The sequence below is a fragment of the Sciurus vulgaris genome (assembly GCF_902686455.1).
Source record: "Sciurus vulgaris genome assembly, chromosome: 7".
Taxonomy (NCBI): domain Eukaryota; kingdom Metazoa; phylum Chordata; class Mammalia; order Rodentia; family Sciuridae; genus Sciurus; species Sciurus vulgaris.
Window position 1 is genome coordinate 121,048,177 of NC_136467.1, and position 24,985 is coordinate 121,073,161.

At 52.4% G+C, this 24,985-nt stretch overlaps 1 protein-coding gene across 3 annotated transcripts; it reads left to right on the forward strand.

Annotated features, from left to right (window-relative positions):
• The first annotated feature begins 5,205 nt into the window (after window positions 1-5,205).
• Window positions 5,206-24,715, forward strand: BNIP5 (BCL2 interacting protein 5). Of its 3 annotated transcripts, XM_079148443.1 has the most exons (12): window positions 5,206-5,422; window positions 11,392-12,017; window positions 12,843-12,962; window positions 15,108-15,172; window positions 15,387-15,627; window positions 16,595-16,726; window positions 17,699-17,760; window positions 17,983-18,211; window positions 18,908-19,039; window positions 20,134-20,198; window positions 21,499-21,762; window positions 23,326-24,715. In XM_079148443.1, the coding sequence occupies exons 2-12, from the start codon at window positions 11,396-11,398 to the stop codon at window positions 23,359-23,361; spliced, it is 1,968 nt and encodes a 655-aa protein (XP_079004569.1). In that variant the 5' UTR covers window positions 5,206-5,422; window positions 11,392-11,395; the 3' UTR covers window positions 23,362-24,715. The 3 variants fall into 3 exon arrangements, with proteins under 3 accessions (XP_079004569.1, XP_079004570.1, XP_079004571.1); XM_079148444.1 differs by lacking the exon at window positions 21,499-21,762; XM_079148445.1 differs by lacking the exon at window positions 23,326-24,715 and having other exon boundaries at window positions 21,504-21,652.
• Window positions 24,716-24,985: the final 270 nt, after the last annotated feature.

Genomic DNA, 24,985 nt, shown 5'->3' on the forward strand with positions numbered 1-24,985 from the left:
AGCAAACAGAGTGTCTCCCCATAGGGTAAGAGAGAAAATGAGAGGAAAAGAGAAAGGAAAAGAAAGAGCGCTCGCAAGAAAGAGTGGAAAAGCGAGGAGGAGAGAGAAAGCAAGTGTGTAGGAGAGAAAAGCAAGAGAGAAGATGGCAGTGAAGCTCTCTTTAAGAATCCCGCAGGGCTAACAGGGGACCAATATCGGAGAAGGATACTTGCAAGCTGACTGATGAACCAATAGCTAGCTAGGATGTTCACAGATTGACAAGTGGTTGGGAGGCAGGGAAATGGCTGCAACGGAAAGGGCGGGGAGAGCAGCTTTGTACATTACTGTGGGGAGGCTGGAGCCCTAGGAAAAAGAGTTTTGGTGGAGAGCAGAAAGGCCAAGGGCTGGGCTGGGGTTGGGGCTCAGTGGCAGTGCGCTTGCCTAGCCAGCGTGAGGCCCTGTGTTCCCTCCTAAGCACCACATAAAATAAAGAAAGTCCAAAGGTCAAAAGAGAGGCATTTGCATTATCATTTGACTCTTAGGCTCCTTTGTACTTGAACCAAGTTTAGTTTGCATGTGAATGAAATGGTCTATTTAGTGCTCCTAGCGATCTAGCAGGGAAGGGGAAGGCCAAATCATTGACTGGTTCATTTGTTCAATAGCATCGACTGGGCACCTTCAAGGGCTGGGCACAGGCCAAGGTCTGAGGATCCAGATCTGTCCCACTATGGAAAGTGGACAGAGAAAAATGATTTCCAGCAGAGTGAGGACTGCCTGCACTTCTGCTTCCTTTCCAATCGCCCCCCTCCCTGCTAAGTTCACCCCCCTCCTTGCTAAGTCGTTTTCCCAGCCTCCCTTGCAGCAGAGACTGGCCACATAGCTCACTTTTGGCCAATAAAACATAGGAGCGATCTGCTGAGAAGCATCTTGGAAAACTCTTCAGATTAAAGAAATGACACCATCACTTTCCCTCTCTTGCCTGAATTTTAATGGGATTGTGATGGTGGCGCAGCAGGATCTGTGGCAGCCACGTTGGATCATGAGGTAATGAGTATCTGGACAAAATTGGTCTTTGTTGGCATTGCTGAACTGCTGTACCAAACCTGGAACTACCTACCTTCAGGGTCTCCTAGCTACACAAAATCATGATGTGCTGTTATTGCTTAAGCCAGTAGTTCTCAACTGCAGATGATTTTACCCTCTGGGGGACATATGGCAATGCCCAAAAACACACTTGTTTTCACTACTGGATGGGTTCTACTAGCATTTAATGAGTAGAGGCCAGAGATGTTGCTAAATATCCTTTAACATACAGACTGTCCCCTCCCCCCAATAAATAATTACCTGATCCAAAACGACAATAAAGCTGAGGTGGACAAACTGAATTCTTTGTGGATTCAGATTGTGAGAGCTTGATCAGGGACATAGGAAGGTGAGTAGGACCATGTCCACCTCTGAGCACAGGACACAGGCGTTAGAGAATTATTCCTGCAGGCTTTACTTGTGCGGTGCTGTCAGGCTTAGAGGAAGTTCGAGGAGAGAGCTGCACACCCCAGTCCCACAGGAGAGACCTCATCTCAGGCATCTCTCAGAGCTCATGTGAGTCACCTCATTGAAGCTTCTAGCAATCCTGCAGAGTGGGTGTCATTTATTCCCATGGTAGAGCTGGGAAAACTGAGGGTCAAAAGAACAGTAGAATATCGAGGGTAATTGGATGCTTCTTAAAGACTGGTTTCAATTTGCCATTTATTAGCAGTAGCACGCAAACGTTTTAGGTTTTTGAGTCTCAGTTTCTCGATCTGTAAAACTGCAACATATACTGTACAAGCTTTATATTGTAGGGGTTAAAAACAAACACCGTTTGCAGTTGTAGGTAGAAGCTCAACACGGGGCCCGAGATCCGGTGAATTTTGTAAATGAGTGTTGTTACAATGACTAGTGCGCCCCCTGGAGGTGAGCGGCGGGGTGGCAGTGCAGCTCTGCCCGACGTCCGAGCCGCCCCTTTTCCACTCCTGAGATGCCCTCTTGGAGCAGGGACCCACAGATGGCCCAGGGAGGGGAGATGCTGGGAGCCCCTGGCCGGAGGGCGGGAACGATCCCGGGCCTTGAGGTCCTGGGTGGAGGTGGAGATTCACTGCGCCCTTCAGCCCTGAGACCTACATCCAGTCATTTTATGCAGCAACCCAAACACTATGCGGAGGCTAGCGTTGGGGCAGGAGAGGGGTCCTCGGTCCGGTCGCGGCTTGAGAAAGGGCAAGGTGACCGTCCTTCAGGTATCCCTCACCTCCTTCCAGGAAGCTGGGTGGGTTAGGGTGCACATCCAGGGACAGCTGCACGTTGAAGAGGAGGGTTCTGGGCAGGGGGTGTGGCCCTGGCAGGGAGGGCGAGGTTGCCAACTTGCTCTTTGCTCTGGAATCACCGAGAGCAAAGTGCCTCACTTCTGTATGTAAATTCCTTTGTCTGGATGGGGACAGTCTTCTGGGAAGCGGAGAGTGTCCCTTGTGAAAACCCCAGCTCTGCTGACTCTCAGAACTGCTGCTGACAGGCCTCTCTCCTCAGCCTGTCCTCTTGACCCCCTACCTTCACTTCCACTCAAGGCCAAGGTCATCTCCTGCCTGCATGTTGCACACCCAGGCACAGCACAGGGCAAACAGTCTGTCTAGACAGAGACACAGACCCTGGGGTCGCGGGGAGGCCAGGGCAGCGGATAACAGGTGATAGGCCACTGTGCAGTTTCCTGTCATGAGGCCACGACTCATTTCAGGCTGACTATTCCAAACAGCACGGAGGTAAACATGAGAGAGGGTCAGGGACAGGTGTCCGTCTTTCTGGGTCTCTAGGAGTGGATCTGCTGAGTCACGACAGTGTCATGCCCTCAGTTTTCCATAGTAATGGTGTCATTTTCCCTTTTCAGCAGCATGTGGCACTCAGGCCACCTGCCTCCTCACTGATGGGGCTCTGTTGGTCTCAGAGTGAAAACATGCTCCAACCCCGTGGTGCAGTTTCATTTTTTAATGTCAATATTATTATTTTATTTATTTTTGCTAGGCTCTATCATGGAGCTATCCCCCTATATATTCTAATTAGATGACAATTAATAAATATTCTCTCTCAATCTCTCCTCCCTCGCTCTGTATCTTTCCTCGGAGCACTTGGTTGGGAACTGTCCCCACCAGAGGCCCCTTTGTGGCCAGTAACCTGCCCAGGGGCTCAGGGCCTGCACTTAGGGGACCCTGTGCTTGGCGAGGGCTCTGCTGGGATGGGGCTGGAATTCTTAAGGCTCTGAACAGCGGCACTTGGTTCTCATTTTGCACTGAGACCTGTGCATCACATAGCTGGCTCCAGCCCCTGGGATAGCCAGCTGCCAGGGTCTGTCTCTGGAACCCCAACCAAGACTTGTTTTGACAGGTGTGGAAGACAGGCCTATGTTGCCCCTCTGGGCTCGGATGACAGAGGGTGCAGAGGCCCCTGGCACCCCCGAAAGCTTCTCCCTGTGCACCAAGGAGTGCTTGTGCCTGAAGGTGGAGCTTCAGGTTACAGGCTGCACAACATCCCTGTGACTTTCGCCCACCCCCACTTCCATCGGCTTAATTTTTATTTTTTTATAATAAAATACATAGTACATAAAATTGACCACTTTAACCCGTTTTAGATGTGCAGTCCAGGGCTTGAGGAACATTCATGTTGTTGTTCGACCATCTCCACTGTCTTCAAAACCTGTCCAGGCTCCTGCCCCGAGAAACTGTCCTCGTGAAACACCAACTCCTGTTCTCTTCACTTGCTTCTGGGATTTTCTCTGTGTCTTTCTGTGGATGCCATAAGGGCCGGACCAGGCCAGGCCTATTCCCCTCTGAATACGAAAGAGCTCACAGAGCCTGGAAGGAGTGGCCAACACAATACAGTTTCCTAAACAAATAAAAGATATGGAATATTTTTTAACCCTGTTTGAGGCCTGGGTCACGTCTTGTGCCAGTAAACACTCTAAATTCCTGGTCGAGATAGTGTCCAGCACATATAGCTGGATCTAAAACCTGTTTGTTGACAGAATGAATGAAACAATAAGAACTCTGCTACCAATAATGAAATACTGACTCTTAATTGAGAACTTAGTGCCATGAACTGATTTTTGTTTTTTGTTTTGTATCAGGAATTGAACCCAGAGATACTGAGCCACATCCTTAGTGTTTCTATTTTTTATTTTGAGATAGGGACTCGCTAAGTTGCTTAGGGCCTCGTAGTGCTAAGTTGCTGAGGCTGGCTTTGATCTCTCAATCCTCCTGCCTCAGCCTCCCAAGCCACTGGTATTACAGGTATGGGCCACTGCACCTGGCTTTCCACTTTTTTAATTGGTGCATTATTGTCATATATAATGATGGGATTTGTTGTTTCATATTCGTACGTGCACACAATGTAAAAATATGACATCATTTTCTTCCTTTTCTTATAAGCATTTCACATCTGGTTCTGCTTCAGTTATCTGCAGAGGCAATTATTTGTTTTATAAGAAAAGCTCAGAGATACAGTGTCCTCTGCCTGAGGTCACACAGCTGGCAGGTGGTTTCCAGGTTTGGGCCACCTCAAAGCTAGGTGTGTCCATATTCATTTTGCAATGAATGCCTCCCCATGTCAGTAAATGAAAGGCCATTTCTAATATTTTTTACTTTTATTTAAATAAAACTCATTTTTCTTTTCTGATTTTCTGAAACATGTACTTAGTCTCCTCAGAAAAAAAAAAAAAAAAAAAAAAAAGACACTTCAGAAGGTGGAAATTTGACTTTTTAAGACTTCATAGACTGTTCTCTCAAGATTCATGGCAAAAACCTGCGCAGGAGTAGCAGGATTTGGAAATCAGCTTCCAAGTCCAGGTTTTTGCCTCCAGGTTAAGAAATACATGCACTGCATCGGCGGCCTTTCCTTCTGGATTTTTCCTCCCCATCGGTCTGCAGAGAGAACCGAGGTGGTAATGCCACCTCTGCCTCTCCCCCACCAGCGTGTCCCAGGAGGGCTTGTTCCCACCTCTGCAGACTGGCCGCCTCCAGCCAGGTCAGTTGTTTACTCAGCACTGGTTTCTTATAGGGACTTGGGTGCAATAAGGAAGTTGTCAAGTGAAACTGTTTTTTTCCAGGGTAGCTGAGCTAAGCCTCCTATCACTGGAGAAGCGGGAAGCAGCCCTGGGACGGTGGCAACAGGTGGAGGCAGGTGGGCTGGGCTTTGGCTCTTGGGATTGGCTGTGCATGAGCTCAGCTCCCAGGAGGTAGCATATATATGTATACACCCAAAGCATCTTAAAAGTTGCCAGGAGCATCTTCTGTCTGGAAGAGCTGAACTTCACCCTCATAGGATACAACTTCCAGCTAACAAGGAGCATTGCCAATCCAGAGTCCCTGGTCTGTGGATCCTGGGCCAGGGTGTCCCAGAAGAGGAGAGACTTCTGTGGTTCAAGGTTGGTTCAACAACAGTCTCCTTTGGGGGTGGAAACAGCAGGTAGATATCTTGGGGTCCTGAAAGGAAGTCAGAAGCAGAATTGGGTCTGGACTCAGGGTCTGGCTTCTTCTTCTTCTTCTTTTTTTTTTTTTAGTGGTGCTGGGGATTGAACCCAGGGCCTTGTGCATATGAGGCAAACACTCTACCAACTGAGTTATCGCCCCAGCCCAGGGTCTGGCTTCTTGGTCTTCCATTTCTTTGTCTGTAAAAGGGATGGAGCAGGGATGGATGATGTGCTGCTTATGGGCTGTCATTCTAAGAGCTCTGGACTAACTTGAACTTAAAATCTCTGAGCTCGAGGCCCAACCCTGCTATTTTTAACTGTCACCCTAAGCAAGAAATTTCACTTCTTGGGCCTTGGTTTCCTCCTTTGTAGAATGGGACAGCACAAAATCCCTCTCTCACTGGCTTCCCATAGGGTGGTGTGGAGGTGGAACGACAGACTATGTGTGAAGGGGAGGGGTCATTAGCATCCAGGACTGCATTAGGGATCTGTGGTCTCTTTTGTTCTTTCTTGATACAAGGACGGGGGTGGGGGTGGGGGGGTGCTTATAAAAAGAACTTTGCAACCTGCTGTTCTCTGGTGGGATCTGGGGCCAGGGGTGGGTTATGCACCCCTCAGGCAGTGTGGCATCGCCATTTCTATGGCACTTTGGCATGGGATGGGGTGGGTGGAAGAGTCAACCTATAGGTTGGACGGAGGGGAACAGGGATTGTTTTTGGAGCTGTCTGGCTTTTTGAATGACATCCTATAGCCTACCCCAGGTGTGCCCCACAGTGCCCAGAGGTTCCTGCTCTTATTAGGACATCATTCTTTTGAGTGTTAAAGGGTCCTAAAGAGATGGAAGTCTTTGGGAAAACAAGCATTGGATAAGGAATGTGTTTGTTGGTGACAAGGAACAGGCAGATGGCCAAACTCCAATACTCTCCCCTGAGGTGTGGGTCAGCCGGGCAGAGCGGACACCCTTGGTGGTGCCATGTGGCTGCTCTGAGGCCTCCCGCCACCTGAGGCTGTGCTCAAGGAGGTGCTGTATGCGGTCCCACTGGTCCTGCAGGGGCTGGGCAATGGCAGGAGCCTCTGTCCACCCATGCCTGGGCTCTTGGGAGTCTCTCGGGGAGGGTGCGCCGGTGCCCGAGGGGCCTGGAAGCATGTGATTAAGGACTCTCCAAGAGATCTGGGCAATCGGATGATGGCTTGGAACACAGAGGACTCCAGGGGAGAGGTGGCCTCTGAGTGTGTGAAGGATGGCCACCACTGACCAGCTCAGCCTAAGGTGGATGTTCCTTGAGACTCAGGCAGGCTGTAGTGGGACGTTCTGCCTGGAAGGGCGGCGAGTCCCAGGCCAGGAAGGCGGTCTGAGGGACACCTGCAGCACTGGAGGTGTGCTAGCTGCTTCGCAGGTTTCCTTCAACTCTAGGAGCCTGTGAAGGGCCCCACACAAGACAGGGGGTCTCTTCAATTGCCATCATCTAACACCCAGGAGGCAGGTGTGGAGGGATGAGATGTCTGCCCGTCACCCATCCAGGTCTGCCAATGGAGCCTGAGGGGCTGCCCGGCACGTGGGGGTGAGAGCTGCAGATGGGGAGGGACATCCTTGCAGGAGCCTGTTGAAGGCTTTGTGCCTGGACCTGCTCGGCTCTTACCAGGGCTGGGGGGGTGGGGAGGGTTCTAAACACGAACAATGAACAATGGCGGCCTCAGTACGTGTCCCTGAGAAGTAGCTGGTGAGCTCAGGTGCAGGCCTCGGCCCTGCCGGCTGCCTGTCCGGGGCTCTGTGAGGCTCACCTGTGTTCTTGGTTTTCTTGTTTGGGGTGCAGGTGTGTGGCCCTAGGCACATGTGGTCACGGGGACACGTGTGTGGATGTGGTTCTCTTTGTCTGTGTGCACTCACGCGTTTGTGTGCGCGTGTGGCACGTCTGTATCTAGAGGAGGCCCCTTGGTGTACAAGGAGGAAGACCGGACTTAGACTTGGGAGACCTGCACTCGGGTCCCAGCTCTGCTCCCAGCTGTGGCCTTGGGCCATCCCCTCACTCGGGGCCTCAGTTTCCCACTGCGGCCAGTTGTGGTCACAGGCTGTGGTCAATGAGAAAACGGAGCGGGGGCAGAGCTGGTTTGTGTTTGCACACACCTGTGTGTGGTTTACTCATTTATAAACAGGGAGGGCCTCCCCGGCCCGAGGACCCGGGAGGGAGCCCTGCTGGCGTGGGTCCTCCCTGGTGGAACTTGGGGCACTGGGCAAATGGCACCATCCTGTGATTATTCCCCACACTTGGGGCAGAGAAAATTCTGAATGTTCTGAGTTCTTGTGGTTTACAGCATGCACCTGGTGTTCCCATGGAGTTTCTCGGTGTCCGAGGGGGTAGACTCTGGGTCCACATGTGTGTGCTACACGCAGTCCCTTGGAGCAGCTCTGTGGGTGTGTGACCAGTCGGCTGCTGTCAACTATCTTTGTGTCAAAGGACAGGGGTGGACGGAGAGTGGTAAAAAAGTAACCCTGGCAACTACTTTCAGTTCAGTTGTAGAGCAGCAGGGCCGGGTGGCTGCAGTGGCCAACAGCAGGGCCAGGTGGCTGCGGTGGCCGACAGTGTGGATGAGGTCAGTGCTAGATATAGAAAATAAACGAAACCCGGCTGTGTGTTTGGGAAAAAACAGGTGAACTTCCTGCTCCAGGTCAGCACCGGACAATTTCTCTGGTGGTCTGTTGTTGTTGTTGAACGTGTCACTGGTGTGACGTCATGTCTTAGGAGTCTTGTGATCTGTGGATCACTTGGGTATTTCTGAGCTGATTTGGACTTTGCTCTGAAATCCACTCCCCGCCAAGGCAATCAACATGTTTACAAGAGCAGCTGGGTTTCCACACGAGGAGGGTGTGCTGCTGTCTCGGGGTTACAGTCTGAGCCAGGCTGGCCTTCCCCCGATGTAGGCCAAACATGGATGAGGAAAAGAGGAAGGAGAGAGAAAGTCTTGCTCCGATGAATCCCAATAAGCAGAATGTCACACTTAGAACATCTAGAAAGATTGAACCATTGTTGGATGGGGAGGTCCTTCATAGTTAGACCATCTTGGGGTTTAGAGACTTTAAATGGCTCGACATGCTGCACACGAGGGGGTTCTGCAGGGGGTGGATGGCGGTTTGCTCTTCCTGGTTGGTCACACAGTCTCAGTCCCTGGCCTGGAGCCAGAACATTCAAGGGGAGGAGCAATTAGAGAGGTAGGGGAGACCTGAGTTGATCTTGGTCACAGTCACCTGGCGAGAAGGAAGTGAAGGTGGACCCCCCTTGAGGGAGGATGAGGAAGGGAAAGGAGTCACTGGGTCTGGAGTGAGGAGGCCTTGGGGGATCCGGGAACACCTCATCACCAGGGAACTTGGATAGCTCAGGCTGCAGACTATCCCCCTGCTTCTGGGGCTGCAGCAGCTCCTGCACTTGGCCCCTCTCTCCATTTTCTCTCACCTCCCTCTGAGCTCAGACCACTGGTTGCCCTAGGGAGCAGTAGCTAAATTGAGGCAGTTTTCCTGAAAAACCATCAGGATGGAAAACCGTTTGCGGGTGGAATTGTATTGATGCTGAGATTAGAAGTAGCAGCATGTGCTCTGAAGGAGGTAGGAAGGGTCTGCCATCACCAGCAATGGTGAAAAACGTTTCCATGGTGATGACAGCTTTTTAAAAGATTCCTGTGCCTCTCTTCCCTTAGCTGGGTAAGGATGCTCTGGTCCTCTTGCCCTTGAGCCAAGTTAGCACAGGGCAAAGAGGACTGAGCTGAACACGGGCATCCTGTGTGTGTGGCTGGTTTTGTAATCTTGTTACTGAGCAGTTTCTCTGCCAACCCTATGCGATTTGCCCTGATCACAGGAACATGCAGAAAAAGCAGAGAGAACCCTGACACTGTTTAGTAAATATTTCTATCTTCAGCTTACTTTTGATCTTAAAATCAAATGGCCCTTCCAACTAAATTTACTTTCTTTAAAGACTGTGTGTTACTAAAGAGAGGATGGACAGGAGGGGATGGAGCATCACCTTCTGCAGTGCTTATATCCCCAGTCCCACCCACTGGAAGACCAGAATATTCTCTTTGAGGGCTTATGCTGCACCTTATTTCCATGATTGTATCTCTAGCACTGAGCAAATTCCCAGTGCATTGTGGGTGCCTAGTACATGTTTGCGGAAAGCAATAAATGGGACGAAGGACAAATATTTTCCTCTCCTGATCCCATCTTGAACCGTATTCATGAAGAACAATAAGGCAGCTAGCCTGTAAGGCGTTCAAGACCATTAGTCAATTTCCATGTAAGGTAGAAGCATGTGTCGCTGATGGAGCCCAGATGTTCCTTTTAGGGAACATTAAACAACAAACACTGCCTTCCACATTGCCTGCCTCATCCCTGGCCTGAGTTCTTATTTCCTCCAAGGTCATCTAGAGGGCCAGCAGTGCTGGGACCCCTAGGGGCTCTGACTGCCGCAGTCTGGGGCTGCAGCAGTGTCCAGTCATGGCTCCCCAGATGGGGGCTGGAAAGAGGGAAGCCATCCTGAATGTTACTGTCACCTTCAGATCTCCCCATGTTTCCTGGTTTTTTTCTGTCTTCCTCACATTCCCCTGGATCCTGCGCAGGTGAAATTGCAATTATAGATGCCTATTTTTGCCTCCGTGCTGGACATATCCGTAGAATGCATTTTAGAGTAAGTGAATCAGTTGGTAAAGGCAGGGGACATGACAAAAATGTATGATTTATATCCCACACTGCTAAATAGTCCTTGGTCAGTACGTGGTGAAGTCATAATAACAAATTAGAGCAGGCAACCTGTGGACCTAAACTCCATGGGAATCCCTGGCAGCTCAGGTTTGGGACTCAGAATCACATTTAATTTTTCTTTTTACTTTCACCAAAGGGCAAAAGGGTTTCTGGTCAACTTTGGAAAAATTGGAGAGCCCCAGGAGATTCACATTAAAGACACAAATTAAATGCAGTGTGCTCAGCCCATCCTGCCCAGAATACGTCCAGGAGGAGGGTTCTCTCCTCTTTCTGTTGGCAGCTGCTTTGTCCTGGGTGGAAAGGGCACCCTTGGAGGCAGGGGAGGGACATGTTCTAACATGTTTTGAAAGCCCCGTTGGCTGCTGAGGGGAAGTGACTGAGAGGACAGTCAGAGGCAGAGGCCACTGTCCAGGTCAGCACAGATGAGGGGCTGGATGGATGTGCTTTGAAAGTGAGGCCCGCAGGCTTTGCTGATGGGTCCAATGTGGGAATGAGAGAGAGAGAGAGAGAGAGAGAGAGAGAGAGAGAGAGAGAGAGAGAGAGAGAGAGAGAGAGAGAGAGAGAGGGAGAGAGAGATCAGGGACGATTTCACATTTGTGGCTTGAGTGATTAGAGGCACAGAGTTGTCATTTGCTGAGCTGTCCCAGAAGGTAGTCACAGCAGCAGGCAGGCAAGTCTGGGGTGTGTTTCAGATGAGGACATGAGCCAGCTGTGGCATGTGAGCTGCCTAAAGTCCCAGGGGACAAGTGGCAGGACTTAGCCTCCGACTCTAGCGGCATTTGTTCCCTGTTGCTGCCGTGACAAAATTCCACTAACCCACTATCTTTGGGACAGCACAGATTGTCTTTAGTCCTGGAGTCAGAAGTCCAAAGTCAGTCTCAGTGGACCAAACGAAGGTGAGGGCAGGGCCCTGTTCTCCTGGGAGGCTCCCCAGGTGCCACTGAACAGCCATGAGATCTAGTTGGGTTTTTCTCCTCTAGAAAATGGGGATAGTGAAACCCCTTCCCCTGAGGTTGTTGAGGACTTTAAATAAGATGGTAGCTTTGGGAAAGTGCCCCCTGGAGAGACTGACGGTCACAGGAGTGGCAGGCAGGGTGCTTGGGCCCCGGTCAGCATTGGTAGCTGACTTTGCCTTTCCCTCTGGCCTTTCTAAGGGGACTATTTGTTTTGGTTTTAGCCCAATGGAGACCCGGAGGAGCCCACAGAAGCCTCCAGCAGATAGGAGAGCCCAGTCTCTGGACAGATCTCAGGCCCCCAGGAAGGACTCAGGGTCGGGGAACTGCCGATGTCTCTCCTTGTCTACCACTTCCTGCCGGAGGGCGCTTCGCCGGTCATCCAGCGATGGGGCCAGATACTCTGGGAGCCCAGCTCAGCCTGCAGAGGCCCAGGGCACAGTCACCGCAGCCCTCACTCTGGAGGAGGCGAGGGAGCTTCTCCCCAGTGAGCAGAGGCCCCAGCAAGACACCAGGAAGGACAAGGCCCAGAGGCGGGCCCAGCAGGGGCGGCTGAAGGCCATGCTGAACTTCTTCCTGAGGACAGGCCCAGAGGAGCCCAAAGAAAAGGCCAGCAAAAGGTCGAAGGGGAAGGAGGAGCCCACAGAGCCCCTGGAAGTCCCAGGAGAGGCGGCCCTCAGGAAGAAAGCCCATGACAAGAAAGCCAGTCGCAAGAAACACACTCACAGGAAACTCGGTGCTGAGGAAACCAAGGGGGCCCAAGACCAGGAGGCTGGAGGCCCTGAGGCAGGGCTGCCCAGGACGGCTGTGGCCTCCTGGGAGGAGACTGACCTGCACCCAGCTGGCAGGGGTGAGCAGACTGCCCGTTCCTAGGTAACCCCAGTCCACCCTGAGGGTGCTCTGAGCTCGCTATCAGCAGAGGGGACGGGGAGGGTGGGAGACAGCAGGACAGCACTGTGGCTGACATTGAGGTCAAATCACCAGAAGGGCTACTGTTCACTGGCCATGTGGTCTCAGGCCGGCGACTTTTCCCTCTGAGCCTCAATTTTTTTTTCATCCACAAAATGGAGAGAAAATAGATACTGTCTCACGGAGCAGCCGTGGCCCCCGTGAACGTGCTCAGTGAGCCGGAGTTATTATTAAGTGCTATTAAGTCTGAGGAACACAGATGAGAAGAGACAGGAAGGTGGGGTGGGGAGCGTCTCTCCCCCCTGGTCTCTACCTGGCCACCAGGGTGCTCCTTCTAGGCTTTGGTTCTAGGTTGGGCTCTGTCAGGAATAAACCCGGTGTGACTTCGAGCTGGTAACCACCCCCTCTTGTGTAAAATGAGGGCTCTGGTGTCCGAGGTGACTTCCTAGCCTGACTCCTAGGACCCCAGGGAGATGAATGTCACCCACACCTGGAGGGAAATGGAGCTTTGCCCTGTTTTTTTATTTTTATTTTTATTTTTTGATGGGGAGAAGAGACTCCTGGGAGATCCCGATTGGAGGGGGACAGTTGAGAGGGACACCTGGGTCGAGGTCGCCTCCTGGCAGATTTCGGATTTTTTGGTTAAGCTCAGAGCTGGTACAGCAGCCAATTCTGTGCTGTTTTCGCAAATGGATGAGCCAAGTCAGAGGAACGTCACCCCCGTGTCCACTCCCACGCTCACACCCACTGCTTTCATCTATTCCAGGCGGACACGACTCCTATCTGCAGCCGTCCTTGCCCATCAAAGTGGGTGGTGCTGGGTCCTCGGGCATTTCTCCCCAAGCCGCGGGTCCCCAGCCGGAAGAGGAGCTCAAGAAGCTTGACCGTGAGTCTGGATCACTGGCACCCTTTTGGTCTGTGGTGGGGGTGGCTGTCACCCAGTGAGGTGGAATGCTCTGTGTGGTCACCGAGGCCTCGGAGGGTGGCTCTCAGAACACACGCGGTGATCTTCCCTGCCTCTTCTGCGGCTTCTGGCCACATTACTTATTTTAGAGCCTCACAGAAGGGAGTCTTGGGAATTGGAAAGGCTGTTGGCAAATGCTCCTGCCTTATGTGTTAATGAGAGTGGGACTTTGTTTTTAGTCTCTTAAAGTTTATTTTATTTTAAAAATACGAAGAACAGGGCTGGGGTTGTGGCTCAGTGGGAGAGCGCTTGCCGAGCATGTGTGAGGCACTGGGTTCCATCCTCAGCACCACATGAAGATAAATAAACAAAATAAAAGTCCATCAACAACTCAAAAATACACACAAAAAAATCCAAGGAACAGTAGGGACCGGGGGCACAGTGGGGTGGTAGAGCACCCGCCTAGGACACAAGGGGCCGCGGGTTCAATTCCCAGCACCACACACACAAACTAAAAACAATCTAAATATATAAACGAATAAGTAAAATAAAAATGTATTGAAGAGTGGTAAGACTAGCTCAATGCATGCTTGTATATTCACAGTTGTCTGGCCGAGTGCTTCAGAGGTGTAGGTATGTGTAATTTTGTTGTGGAACCATTTTAGAATAAAATGATTCTTCATCTCTAAAGACCTAAACCCACATCTCTAAGAAATAAGGATAGTGTCCTATGCAACTACAATATCATTATTGCTTCTTTTTTGTAAAGAAAAAAGTACAGTTATCAATGAACCTTTATTTAATTTATTTATATGTGGTGCTGAGGTTGGAACCCAGTGCCTCACACAGGCTAGGCAAGTGCTCTACCACTGAGCCACAACCCAGCCCTCATTATTGCATCTTATAAATCAATAATGACACCCCATTCATCTAATTCCCTATCAAAAAGGGCCATATTTTTTAAGAAGCTAGAAAATGGAACTACACATCTGTCAAAGAAGAGCTTAAAGATGGTGAGCTCATCATTGTGTGGGGTATTTAGTTATTTCACAGCTAACTATTTTCTCACCCTGGAGGGAATCAGCTGATTGAGGAAATGAACAAGAAGCTAAATGGGATTTGTAAGAGAGGGAAGTGAAAGAAACCTGTGGGTCTGTTGACATCTCCTGTGTAAACCCCTCGGCTGGCAGCTAGCAGAGGACAGTCTGGGCACACTACCCTTGAACAAGGTCATCAAAGGAAACTATTTCTGTTGTTTGTGGCTCCTCCTTAAAAGATTTGAGCCTTGGGCCCAGGGCTGGATTTGGTGGCACATGTCTGTAATCCTAGGGGCTCAGGAGGCTGAGGCAGGAAGATCGTGAGTTCAAAGCCAGTCTCTGCAATTCAGTGAGGCCCTAAGCAACTTAGTGAGACCCCGTCTCAAAATAAAAAAAATTAAAAAGACTGGGGATGTGGCTCAGTGGTAGAGTGCCCCTGAGTTCAATCCCAGGCACAAAAAAAAAAAAAAAAAAAAAAAAAAAAACAAAATAGATCTGGTCCGAGGTGTAGTGCAGGCATCCATGGGTCTGTGCCAGGTGTCCTGATGTCCTTCTGTCCTCTGCCCTCTGCCTTAGTTAGAATAGGGAATCCACCATTTACCCCCTTGCGTTTTGCAAGGTGGAAGGACAGTATTAGCCTTGCAAAGTGTTTCCAAGCCCTGCCCCTCATTTGTCTCTTGGCCTCTAAGGGAGGCAGGACAGGGATTATGATCCACATTTCACAGGGAAAGAGATGAAGGCCCAGGGAGGGTAAGAAACTTATCCAAGGTCACATAACGCAACAAACCCGAAATAGATGTTGCAGATTTGTGAGGTTCAATGGAATTAGTAGGGCAAGTCAAGTGTCTGGAAAGCAGGCTTGGAATTTCCTGCATAAAATGCCATGCTTGCGGCTGAGCCCTTCCCTTGGAGATCCTCCAGCTCTCTCAGGACAGCCCCTGGAGTGGGGTGCTTCCCCCTCCCCACCAAGGAGCTGTTTCGAGAGGCCCTCGCCTGAGCTACAAGGCCCGGGCTGGTGGCAAACCCAGGGTGGTCGCGGCGAGTGCTCTTTGTGCATTTGAGGAGGCGACAGGTCGCTGCTCTCTTCCAGAGGACGCTGTCATCCGGAGGATCGTGGAGTTGCTCAAGAGAGTGGGAGACCAGTGGGAGGAAGAGGTGAGGAGGCGTCTGTGCAGACCCCAGGCGGCTGGTCTCCCGGTTCAGGCCCCACCTGCCCTTCGCGCCCACCCTCCTGCCTCTCTGGGTTGGGCCTTCCCTCCCCCAGCCCCGCCCCCGGCAGTGCTTGGCTCCTCCCCACTTTTCACCCTGGGAAGCTCTTCTTGTCCTCGGGCTTAGGGCCCTGACTCCGTTTCTCTTTTCTCCCCCACAGCAACTTCAAGTCCCTCAGCTACAGGTGGCCCTACAGAACCCAGCCCCAGTCTGCAGGAGGCAGTCCCAGGAGAAAAAGTCCAGTCTCAAGAGAGCCTTTTCTCTTAAGAAGCACGGCCCCGAGGAGTCCAGGAGAGCGGGGACGGCTAATGTCCCCAGCACAGAAGCCCAAAAACCCAAGAAGCCCAGCTTTCTGCCCATGTGTGTCAGTAGCCACCGCTCCTCCATCTCTAGCAGCCCTGGTGAGCAGACTCTGGCAGTTTCCATAGCAACACTGCAGCTGCCTCCAGCTCTGGAACCTTCCTAGGCCTGGGATTGGCCACTTTAAGGGTCACTGTCCATTCTGGGTGTTACACTTGGTCCTGAGCAGGGTGGGGAGGGCTGTGGAGGGGAGAAGGACCGCCAGCTGCCCACCACACCTCACCCAGGTCTGGAAACTGCCTGAGCCCTCGATGGCCATTGTGCCCAGAGGACCCCACCATTCAGCCTCAGCTTCCTTGCACTGGTGGGGGTGGGGGCACACAGGATGTTCAGGAAGGAACCAACCCGAGGGGGGGGGGCAGGGGGCCTGTGTGGTGCTTTCTGTGTCATCCTCCCTCTCTGTCCCTTGGATTCCTCACCTGTCCTCACAGCCATATCACAAATTGCAATTATTATCCCATCTTACAGGTAAGGGAACAGGGCTTAGGTAAGATCATGTTCAAGGTCACATGACTCATCAGCTGTGGAGTCAGAGGTAGCAGGAGAAAGAATCAGACAGATTGGTCCTTCCTGTGGGTCCAGAGGACCAGCCCAATAGGTCGTGCTGGGCCAGGGGGATTTACCGCCTAGAGAGGAACAGGTAATGCTTAACAGCAAGAAGTGGGGCTCCAGAGGTGGCCACTCGGGGAGGGAGCTTCAGGCAGAGCGATTCTTAATTCACACCATAGAATTAGCCCCATTCTCTCTGGGAATCAAGTGAAAATGGTGGAGGGCTGGGGGGCACTCGGGGAGAGAGGCAGGGCCCCCAAGCCTAGGAAAGCCAGTTCTATGAAGGTGCAAAGGCTCAGAGGGCTTGGTCAGGGACGCAGCCAGCCCACAGCTCACCTGAATGGCAGCAGGGCCTCAGAACCAGCTGGCCAAGGTGCCACTCAGAGTCTGTGCCAGGTCCCGGCCTACCTGATACCCTGGGACCCAATAACACACCCGCAATTCCATTCTGCTTCCCAGGCGTGGAAGAACCTGAGGTCTGCGAGGACCTGTCTGCAGATGGTGAGGGCCCAAGTCCCTCTGATCCTCCCACCCAAGCCAGATGCCAGGGACCTGCAGAGGAGCTGCCGCTAGACGGGACCTCGGAATCTAGTCAGTACCCCGCCCCTTTCTCAGGGACCCCTTGGGATAATTCTGGTCCCACTTCTCCTCCACTTGCCAAGAGAAACTGAGGCAGGGAGAGGCAGTGGCCCGTGCAGATCTCCCATGGGAGCCTGTGAAGTGCGCTCTTAAGTGTCTCGACTGACCTGACCGTACACAGCCACAGTGAGGGTGCTTGTGTGGCTGGGGGAGCCAGCAGGCTGTGGAGGAAAGCCCTGCCCGTGGCAAGGGCTTCACAGATGATGTGAGCTTTGGGGCCCCGCTTTCAGTTTGCGTTCTGACCCCTTCAAGTTACATGAACATGGAAAATCGCTTCTTCTCTGACTCAGTTTTCTCATCTGTGAGATGGGCTGATCACAGAACCTTCTTCCTGGGGTCGCTGGAAGCTCTAACTGAATTCAGGCCTATAAGGCCTTCAGGGCAGCCCCTGCTAGCAGCCACTTCGTATCAGCTGTGGTTCCTTGTTAGGTGGCCCAGCTTGAGAACCGAAGTAAAAAGGGTGGGGAGCGGGTGGGGGCAGGGGAAGCCCCACCAGGAAAGCTGCCCTCGCTGTTCTTACTTTATCACTGGCAGAGCCAGGCCTGGACTTGCAGCATTGCAGGTTCTGAGCCCCTGAAGAAACTGAAAATACTTTTAGGACCTCTGCTTTTGCTGTCCATCCTGCCTTGTTTACTTCTCACAGAAACTGTGCCTGCAGGGGGAATTGGGAAGGCCTGCTCTTGAGACCAGGGAGGTGCAGGGTGAGGGGCGGAGGGGAAGAGGCCTAGGTGCCTTCTCTCCAGGCCAGAGGCCCTGGTTGGTGAAGGAGAAGGGAGCGTGTTCCCAGGAAGCCAGTTCTGCCTTCTGAGGAGCTCATGAGTACCCCGAGGGGCTGGAGTGTGAAGAGGCTCACCCAGGGAGGCCCTGGGGTTGGAATGGAGACTGACCCCGGAAGACTTCGCTAAGCACTTTGGTCTTTTTTAGATGAATTCATCCAGAAGATCCTTGCCCTACTCCAAGATGCCGAGGAGCAGGAGGGAGAGCAGGTGAGGAAACCCCTGCCCCTCACTCAGGACCCCGCACTGCTCCTGCAGCCTCTGCTGCTTCCTAAGCCCCCACCCACCCGCTCCAGGCCACCCTTACTCTCCAGACTGGCCATCGCTCTTCTCTGGGTCCCTCTCTACAGCCTGTGGATCTCTTTCCCCAGCTCACCTGCGCTCTCCTCAAGGTCAAGGGCCCTGACTCAGTTTCTCTCATCTCCCCCACAGCAACCCCAAGTCCAGGAGGCGGAGGTGGCTGTGGAAAACCTGGCCCCAGTGTGCAGGAAGAAATCCCAGGAGAAGAAGTCCAGCCTCCGGAGAGCCTTTTCCCACAAGAAGCATGGCTCCAAGGAGCCCAAAAGGGCAGGAACTGTCCCAGAGGCCTGGACACCCAAGAGGCCCAGCGTCCTGCCCTTGTGTGTCGGGGGCCACCGGTCCTCCATCTCCAGCAGCTTGGGTGAGCAGCCCTGGCATTGCCATGGTAACAGTCTTCTGGGAGAGCAGGGGGTGGCCTCTGAGGGGCAAGTCACTGCCGTTTGCCTTCTGCTCTCTGCTCTCGGCAGAGGAGGGGTGTGGCGTGGAGAGGGGCGAGGGGCCAGCAGGTCCCTCCTCCTACAACGCTCACCCTCCCCTCCCCACGCACCTGTGGAAGCCGGTGCCTCTGAAACACCTGGGGAGCAGACAGAATAACGGCCCCAGGTTTGAAGAAGCAGAGTACAGACTGGGCTTCTGTAGTTGCTCTACACTGAAGCCTGAGGACCACAGGTGTACAGGTTCCCTGGCATTTACGGAGTGCCTGCAGGTCTTATGTGACCTGCTCACAGCCCTGTAAGGTCCATCTCAGGACCCCCACTTGACAGATGGAGAAAGTGTGGTTCAGACAGTCATGGCAACCTGGCCAAGCCTCCCGAGCTTGTGTCCTCAATTGCTTCATTCTGGACCGTGAGGAGGCAGAGGGGTTGGTGTAAGGAAGAAGAGTTAGATTTCTAGAGAGGGCAAAGAGAGCTCTGTGAACCCCTCCCAGCAGGGCAGGGGGTGGCAGGGAACTTTCTGAGGACCTGGAAAGCAGGGCCCCTCTATAACAGCCTTCGGGGGGACCTAGACACGGCTCCATTCGGGTGCAAAACACTCATACCAATTCTTTTGCCCTCAGATCCGGAAGGTCTGGAGTCCCAGGAGCCTTTGGCTGCAGAAGGGGGAGCACCTGGCTTCTCAGCAGCATCCTCCCAGAGCAGAAACCACACGCCAGAAGGGGGACCTCAGCCAGAGGACGCATGTGAATCTAGTTAGTGCCACCCCTCTCTCACGGGGACAGCTTCCTAGGTGCTTCTCTGCATGGACTCACAGGCTGAAGAGGGAATAGTTCCCGGCAGGGAGTAGAGAAGCAGCTGGGAAACACCCCAGAGACCCCAGAGCAGGGCAGGGGCACGGGCTTGCCCTTCCGCTGGGGCTGTTGGGCAGGGTTCAGGTAGAGCACACCTGTCTGTTCTGTGAGCTGTAACTTGACCTCCTCTGCATGGGTTTGCTTGACTGTTTCATGTAAAATCCTAGCTTGCTCTGGTCTCATGATTGGTGATGTCCTGGCAAACAGGCTCTCTGCAGGGGGAGACTCTCACGCCAGTTTGTAGCATTTCAGGAGTATAAGTACTTCTACCCTGGCCAATTTCAAGGTGCCAGCAGTTTATGGTAACTGCTCCATTAACCTCCTGCACATCTACAGTGAACTTGGTATGAGAATCCCAGGCTCACCGCCACTAATAACCAGGTGCGTGAGGACGTTCCTGATGCAGCAGTAACCATGGCATGACCCCTGCTTGCATTCTGACTAGCTGCTTTTATTTTTTAATTATTTTTGGCACCAGGGATTGAACGCAGGGGCACTTAACTACTGAGCCATGTCCCAGCCCTTTAATTTGTTTTTTGTTTTGTTTACATTTCGAGACAGGATCTAGCTAATTGCTTAGGGCCCTGCTAAGTGACTGAGGCTGGCCTTGAACTTGCAATCCTCTAGCCTCCTGCGCTGCTGGGATTACAGGAACGAGCCACTGCCCTCTGCTGAGGGCTGCTTGCAGTCCAGCTTCCATTCCTGACATGGGGAGGCCCTGGTTTTCCCATCTGTCAGTGGAGCCAGACGTAGTTGCGGGGAGGCTGCGCAGGGCAGAGGCCCTTCGGTTTCTCCGGCGCAAACCCAAACAAAGCTCCCACACACCAATTCTGGTTTAAGGAAAGCTTTTTCTTTGCCTGTCATAACTCATCTGTGTGCCGTGTTTTAAGATAACATACTATTTATATTGGCGGATGTGTTGCTGCAGCATTTGATTGTGGGGGACCCGGGCGTCACCCCACATACCGTCCCTGACCCTCTTTTCCTTTCACTAGAGGAACTTATCATCAGAAATCTAGTGGAGCTGCTCCAGGAGGTGGATGGCGATTTGGGGAACCAGGTGAGCACCCCCAGCCCTCCCCAGACCCCATCCACCCAGTCCTGTCCTGGATTCAGCCCCATCCGGGTCTCTGGGTGACCTCAGGCACATCTCTTAACCTCTCTGAGCCTCAGTGTCCTCTTTTGTAAAATGGGGGATAATTACCTCCTTGACCAAGTTCAACGTCTACCTAGAAAGTACCAGGCATGTAGAAGGGGAGGCAAATGCCTGCTTATATGCTTTTGTGGCTACTCCCCCAGCTGGCCAAGACCTTCCCTGTTCAAATCCTCTGTTTGGAGCTCAGCTCATGCCACCACCCTGCAGGCCTCCTGTGCCCATGTCCCTCCCGCCCCTGGGATCTCCTCCTCTGCAAAGCCCCTTTACATGCTGCGTGGCCACGCCCTTCAGCGCTGGCGTATTTCGGGTTCTTTCAAGCTGTGGATTGTCCTCCCTGCGGGACAGCCCATAACAGAAGCTCCCTGCTCTTGAAAAGTGGTTTCCTCAGAGAGACCCCGCAGGTCCATTGCGGGCATAGGTTACAGGTGCTCACCCCGCCACACTCGCCCATTTCCCAGTCACTGGCTCCTGCACCCTTTTGCCTGGGAACCCAGAACCCCTCTGCTACCACACAGGGGGCAAAATCGACACCCTTCGCGTCCCCAAGGGCAGCCCTCCGGGAGCCTGCCTCTGCTGGGGGTGGGTGTCTGAAGACCCTGTCCCCTCTCCTGGAGGCATTCTCGCAGTAGCACGTTCCAGGCCAGCTCCCAGAGAGCACAGGGGACGAAGCTGCGGTGTCACCCTGCGTGGGCTGCCTCCCATCCCTGTCCCAGGTCTCCATTCCCCACCAGTGTTTCCTAGGGTCACTTAACAAATCAGCTCCCTGTACCCAAGTCCTCTTCTCTGGATCACCTTCCGTGCGGGGGGACCCCACCTACCATTTTTCAGTATGAAGAGCTCACTGGCTCGAGGAGCCTGGGTGTGGGGCTCAGACTCGCCTAACATCTCTGCAACCAGACATTTTACATAAACGGTCCCGATCCCCCCGTGGATCCTGGGGTTGGGGGATATTACTCCCGTTTTACAGATGACTACAGCCGTTTAGGAGGTCACATGGCTAACTCGGCATCAGTTATGTGTCTGGAGACCTGCCCTTTGTGGCTGTCCTGCTGCTGTGGCCTTTGCAGAAGTGATGTGGAGCAGCAGGGTGGGGGAGTTTAACCAAGGGGAGCTCACCAGGGCCACCAGGGTCCCAGCTGGGCTGCGTGACCTGGGGAGGGACCCTGCCCGCAGCTCTAATGGCTGCTTTCATTTCTGCTTGCAGATCAGGCGGCACCCCAGCTTTAAGAGGTTTTTTTACGAGTTCTCAGACTCCTCCCTCAGGAAGCTGGTGGCCACCCTGCGCAGACGCCAGGCTCACCTGCCCAGTGGGGACGGGAACCTCGCCAAGAGACCCTCCCCGTATGCCTTTGGCTTGGTTCACGAATTTGCTGGCAACCACAGTCGTACCATCTGCAGCCTCATGGGCTCCCGGGGCCACTACAGCCAGCACAACTTCAGCCAGTTCCCATCCAGGGAGGCCCAGCCGGTGAGAGAGGGCGGGAAAGACAGCGACCATATGGTACAAGGGTCGTGGGCCTGGGGGGTCTGCCTGCCCTCTTCTCCCCGCTGCACTCAGTTCAGAACTTGCAGGATTGCGTTCCACTGTCACCTCCTCACTGAGGACTTCAGACAATTCTAAACCACGACTTTCCCCCTGCAAAACGTCACTGACTTTGCTCCATAATTAGTATGGTCTTTGCTCAGCTCTGGTCTCCAGTTGTAGGTACATTTTCACATTTTTTGAATAAGGACATCTACTCCCTCAGTTGCCCTTATGATTTCATAGGTTCTGTGGCTTGGCTTCCCAGTTCTGAACGATCATAAAATTTAAATAACAAAACGGAAGGTTGGATTTCAAATAAGGGTGGTGGAGGAGGACAAGAGGGCTCTGTGGGATGCTCAGGGCTTTTGGAAGTGCAGGGGCTCGGGAGGCAGGCCTTACCCCAGCCTCACCCTGGCTGCTTGGACCTGCTTCCGGCTCTGCCTGGTGCTGCCTGCCCAGGCACTGAGATGTTCCTGCTGGACATAACACTTGTCACTGTTTATTTATTTATTTATTTTTTAATTCTGAGTTTTCATGTTTTCTGGTGGCCTCTGCTCGGCCACCAGATTTCCCCACCCTTTCCAAATGCACTTCAAATCGCCTGCTTACTATCATCCCCCGCAGATCCGTAGTGCAGAAGCTACTGAATGAGGTGTGATTTTTGAGGAAGGAGATATTCTCTTTGTTGGCCTTGGACAGACAGCCCCAGAACTGCTTCCTGGAGGTCCCCTGGGAAAGCAGGCCTTTTTGCAATGTCATCCTCTCTGGGGGTTGCCTTCAGAAGCCCCTGGAGAGGGCTCTCTAGAGAACCGGGCATACTGCATGACAGTTGAATCTTACCAGCACTGTTTTGCCTTGGCTGATTTTCCTGGTGGCAACTCCTTGTGACCTTAGACCTCTTTTCTCAGCCCCACTATCTTCTCTGAAGAATGAGAATGTTCTGGAGATTATGCTCTCTAGGGTGGTTTAGGTAATAACTCATACAGAGCGATCTGAGTTCTTTGTAAAAGATATTGTGCAAACATGGGTTCTGACATCCTCAGTATCCCTAAATCCATCTTCTGGTTTTACTCACCATTCATTCATTCATTCATTCATTCATTCATTCTTCATTCGACCAGCAGACATTGACAGAACTTTATATGCTTAGTTGTGCAAAGTGCTGGTCGGTGCTCAGGAAGGTTCTGCCTTCAAGAACTTCACATGCTAGTGGAAAAGAAAATATTGACTGGTGACGACATTAAATAGCAATCAAATGCCAGAGTGGTAACTGAGGTTGATGAAGCCAGTTGTCCTGGGAGGCTTCCTGACAGTCGAGGCTGGGGAGGCTGGAGTGGGAGGGAGGATGGGTCAGCTCGGTAGGCAGGAGGGGCTACAAGAGCCAAGGACCCAGAGGTGCAGCTAGTGCCGGGTGTTGATGGGACTGTGAGTGGTCTATTGTTTGCAGAGAGGGGCCCACAAATCACTGACGTGTGGCTAACACTTGTGTCCTTCTTCTCTTCCCAGAACATCCCGAGTCCTGAGTGTCAAAGTCCAGATTGAAAGCCGTGCCGGGGACTCAGATGCCCTGAACTACCCAAATGACAGGCAGCTTTAACTGGAGACCCTGAAGATGCTTCCTGATGCCCTGCTTGGTGCTTTACCAGCATGCCCGGGCGCCCGGAAACAGCAGCCGACAACCACTGTGTCCTCCGCAGCCCTGCGCAAGAATGCGCAAAGCCTTGATCCACAGAGCGGGAGCGGGATGCGGGGGCTGCGTTCGGGGAATCAGCCTGGGCTGGGAGTTGGGAGGCCTGAGCTCCGCCTGCTGAACCTGCCCGGATCGGATCGCGGCAAGGCCCTGTGCGCCCTTGGACTCTAGTTACCATGCAGAAGGTCTATTGACATTTCCCCAGATACTAGTTTTAAGGTGTTTTTGTTTGTTTGTTTGGTACCAGGGATGGAACCCAGGGGCACACGACCACTGAGCCACATCCCCAGCCCTTTTTTTATCTCTTATTTAGAGACAAGGTCTCACTGAGTTGCTTAGGGGCTCACTAAATTGCTGAGGCTGCCTTTGAACTCGTAATCCTCCTGCCTCAGCCTCCAGAACCATTGGGATTACAGATATTTGCCACCCCGCCTGGTCCCCAGATACTAGTTTTAAATGAGTTTTAGTTTTGAAAATAATTTTCATTTAATCTCCAACTAGAACATCCCCATGCATTAAGCAAATGTGCATTTATGTGCAGAATGTAAGTATTCAATTCACCAGTAGCTCATGCTCCTGTGGATTTGTAAGTGCCTTCCAGGAACTCTACAGGCTCTGGGTAGGGAGATCTGAAGACTGATGAATCCCTGGTCTTTCAGAATCCTCCTAACACTGTCCTCTGATTTGTTCTATGACCAGAAAAATGAAGTTGATCCCTTTTACCTCCAGTCTTGTGGGATTTACTTAGAATCAGAAAATGCATGTGAAAGGTTCTGAAAATTACATGGTACCATGTCCATGTAGGTTTTTTTTAACTTTTTGGGGTAATGGGGATTGAACTCAGGTGCACTTTGCCACTGAGTCACATCCCCAGCCCTTTTTATTTTTTATTTTGAGACGGGGTCTCACTAAATTGCTCAGGGCCTCACTTAGTTGCTGATTGGTCTCAAACTTGTAATCCTCCTGCCTCAGCCTCCTGAGTCACTGGGATGTTATTTTTATTATAGCTACATCTGCGTAGTTTTTAGGAAGCGGAGGAGGGCTTTAAATTGGACTGACATGGATGGTTATACAGGTGTGCACTGCTCAAGAGCACCAGACCCCAGGAGGTACTGTTCACAGCCTGAGCACTGTGGATTTGTAGACTTATGATGATGGTTTTTCAGCTGATGGAAGTGAAATATCTTGAAAGGGACTAGTTTGTATATTTGCCTCTGGCACCCCATTCTACACAACTGAACAGCTCAAGTCACATGGACCATTGGCTGCATACCCATACCTCCAGGCAGGCCTGATGGGGTTCTGACTCCCTTGGACACGGCCTGGAACGCATGGCCCTCGGGGAGAGACATTAATACCTGGATGGCAAACTAACTTCTTACCCTTGGTGGACTGAATTGCCGTGTGGGGCCTGTGGCTAGGCATGGGCTGGGCCTGGGGAGGGAGAAAGCCCAGGATAGGGGGGCTCTGGGCACT